General features: G+C 33.1%; 1 protein-coding gene across 1 annotated transcript; it reads right to left on the bottom strand.

Annotated features, from left to right (window-relative positions):
- Positions 1-2,631: 2,631 nt before the first annotated feature.
- Positions 2,632-3,486, bottom strand: LOC149513970 (uncharacterized). Its single transcript, XM_089745795.1, has one exon. The coding sequence runs from the start codon at positions 3,321-3,323 to the stop codon at positions 2,994-2,996; it is 330 nt and encodes a 109-aa protein (XP_089601921.1). The 5' UTR covers positions 3,324-3,486; the 3' UTR covers positions 2,632-2,993.

Below are 3,486 nucleotides of genomic sequence, written 5' to 3'. Positions count from 1 at the left end.
CTTCATCCGAATGAATGGGTTCGGTTTGAGATTCAAATACTTAGTAGTGCTGTGATTCTAAATTGAACCTTTAAATGGGCCACAATATCAGTTCAGAAACTTGAAACATCAGACAATCTTGTTTTATTTTTAAATTCAAATAGTCAAAATTAAAATTTTAATCACTGAAATTAAAAATTTAACACTTTATGAACAGGCGGCAATCTTGTCTTTTGCTTGTTTTAAGGTAGTGACCTAAGTGCTTGCCCAAAGGCCTTTCTAAATCCAGGGTTCCCATTGAAACTAGAAAGCCAACTTTTGTTGCAGGAAGGAGGGGCGTCTGGTAACCATTGCTATCCCAAACCCGAATCTTATTCATACTAAAATTATGTTTGAAGACAATGAGTTTTGCCTATGCAATTTTAGGAAGAAATTGAATTCAACAATTGGATGGACAATTTAGAACAATTAGAAGGTTTTTTTTTTTTTTTTTTGTTTTTTCTTTTCCTACGGCAACCAGTAAAAGTTGTTTCTTTTTTTTTAGAATATTCAAATGTCCTCTTGATCTGTTGGAATCCTGATAATGTCAGTGAATAGAGTAGTCAAAATTCTTCCCTCAAAAGGAGATTAAAATGAAATAAGCTTTGGAGCAGACATTGGGAGTGCTCATGGTGTTTTTGGGTCAATCAAAGTAACAGAGATCCCCTTCAAATGTAGCCCACTGATGACTTTTGCCGCTGATTTTGTCCATTACTATATTAAGCAAGAAGTCGCGAGTTTACTTGCAAAAAGTCACAAGTTTAGGCTATTGGTCTATACTCACTTTCCTGGATGGAGAAAAAGGGGTCCCCATCGAGAGACAATGCCAGTTTTCTGTTGGACAAGGAAAAAGTGGGCCTCAAGTTGTTATATGGAACCTTCGATTACGTTTTCTGGGCTCTGATGTTTAAATCAAACCCATTGTCTAACTGCTACCATTTCACTCACTTCGTTGATGTTAGCCCAAATGACCAGTATTTGATATCTGTCGTTCCGAAATGGAGCTTCTTTTTTTTTTTTCTTGGTTCAAAAATTGTCTCAAAACTCTAATTTGCTACAGAATTTCAGGCAAGAAAAAACTAACATCTCTTTCAAAGAAAAAGGAAAAAAAATGTCTCCACATAACCCAATTCCAAAAAGAAATATTTTAGCAATGTATGTTTTAATAAGAAGCCGGAGCTACTTCACATAAGAAATCATAACTTTAAAAAAATTTTAAAATTTAAAATTATTAAATGTTACATTTTAAAATTTATTACATAAATAATTGAATTAAACTTTAAATTTTGAACTATTTATCCACATTCTACACTACAGTTTGCCTGATACAAGATAATTTAGGTTAAGGGGTTTTAATAATTTTTCTTGATTCTGAGAGCATCTGATTCAACTTGATCCAAGGAACACCAAACCTACTTGAAAGAATTCGAAAGTTGATTATACTCAAACAAAAAAAAAAAAAAAGGCCTTGATTTATATTAAATATTAAAGCCAAATGGACAATTTTGACTAAGTCCTTGATTAAGATATGCAATTTAGAAGCTGATGCATTTAATGCTAACGTTTCCACAATTCAACGCGCAAACTTTGAAGGTTTCCTTTTGAATTTTAAACACTACAGGACACCGTTAAACCCAGTTTAATGGAAGAAAATTTCATTTGTTGATTTGATTTTTGGAAAAACAGATGGAGTCAACTTCTCTCGAGAGAAAAAGGAAGTCATGCTCTCTTCTTACGAGCTTTGTATATTCAATTGATTTATGTAAATATTTTAAAATTTAAACTCTGATATTTATAATTTTTTTAATTTTAAGCTCTGATCGATTTATAAAAAAAGTTATAATTAAAGAAAATTAGTAAATATCACCGATAATATTTTTTATAATATTTAAATAAATAATTTAATTAATTTATATAATCATCTTCAACGTTTAATAAATTTAAAATTTAAATTCTGATATTTATAATATTTTTTATTTCTAAACTATACTCCCTTTGAAAAAAAAATCATAATCAAAGGAAATTACTAGATATCTAAGATGATCCGTTTCTTGATTGAGAAAAGCATGTTTAGAAGCGTAAGACACAGTCAAATGTTAGAAAAATGCAGACCCAAAGTCTAACCAACCAGAAGTTAATTCAACCCTGCAAATTAATTTTAGAACATGCACTTTATTAATGTCGGGACGCCGGGAACCACTTTGATTAAATAATCCCTCGCTTTTAATTTGCTTCATAAACACACAGGTTTCTTCAACTGTTTTGTTGGATCGGTTGGAAATTTCACGGGCTATATAGCTAAGCTTGTGAAACTCTCAGACCAGTTCAGCTTAACGCATAGAATTTAGGTCTACTTTAATATTGTTATTGTTACAAAAAAATTTGATTTAGAAAAAGTACGTTTAAAAAATTTGGCGCTGATTCTGGGCTCTATCATTAATGACTCTACCTCATTCCAGTTTACATAAATTCCCAAATGTCAAAAACAATTTAATTAGGCAATTCGCAGTTGAAACTCAAAGCATGTCTCATGCCCCGTCTCACTCTCACCATTTCTCATATTTGTCAAGGGGAGGAGGATGAGGAGAAAATAATTAGATTTGATGAACAAGATTTGGTGGGTAAAACTAAAATGACATCCATTAACTTCTCATTCCATGCACTCCCAATCAATTCCATAGACCACAGCTTACAAACAACATATTTAAAATGATACTACTCCATATAAACTGTCTAAATATGTCAGCCTTAAAATCCATCAGTCCTTTCAATCAGATATCCATATAGATCTATACTTTAACTGCAGAAAGCTTGAATAAAAGATCTAAGTTCGTAGTAAAGAGAGAGTTCTGTATATCCAAAAACCAAAGCTCCTAGCTAAGTAAAATGAGGTTGTGAAGAATATGAATCAAAAAGTATAAGAAGAAAAAGAAAGGGAAAAGAAAGAAAAGCAAAAGGGATTGAAGCTTCGAGAATCATGATCTGTCCATTTCAAGTCCTTCAGCGTCGGCGTCTTCCATGATACTCTCCAATGAAGGTCTCCAGGAATCAACTTTTCCTGATCTATCTTTCTCCATTTCCGCCAAAACATCCCCTAAGCTATTCCCTCCACTGTTATTCTTCAGCTTCATCAAAAACAACTCTAGCTCCTCTTTTGTAAGCACTATCTTCACCTTTATGCTGCCTTTCCCTACTTTATTTTCCTTCTCAAACTCGGTTGCAGCTTCACGATTACGAATCTCTTCTAGCTGCTCTTTTCTTTCCTCTTCTGCCAGCTGCCTTGATCTCATCATGCAATTCCCCATGATTTCTTCACTTCCAACAATTAAAAACCCACTTTTTCCCCTGCAAAAACCACTCCTCCTTGAGTGGATGAACAGTCCCAAAAACTTGCTTTGGGAAATCTCAGAAAGGGAAAAAGGTAGTTTCCTGATGACTCTGATGCATGTGAAATTGTGGAAGTGAGTT

Source organism: Durio zibethinus, chromosome 17 (genome assembly GCF_047325235.1).
Source record: "Durio zibethinus cultivar Kanyao isolate XHJ-2024 chromosome 17, ASM4732523v1, whole genome shotgun sequence".
NCBI classification, from domain to species: domain Eukaryota; kingdom Viridiplantae; phylum Streptophyta; class Magnoliopsida; order Malvales; family Malvaceae; genus Durio; species Durio zibethinus.
This window is presented reverse-complemented; position numbering and strand designations above follow the sequence as displayed.

What these genes read in the sequence shown, in the direction of transcription:
- LOC149513970 (XM_089745795.1), bottom strand. Translation starts at nt 3,323, where the DNA reads ATGGGGAATTGCATGATGAGATCAAGGCAGCTGGCAGAAGAGGAAAGA.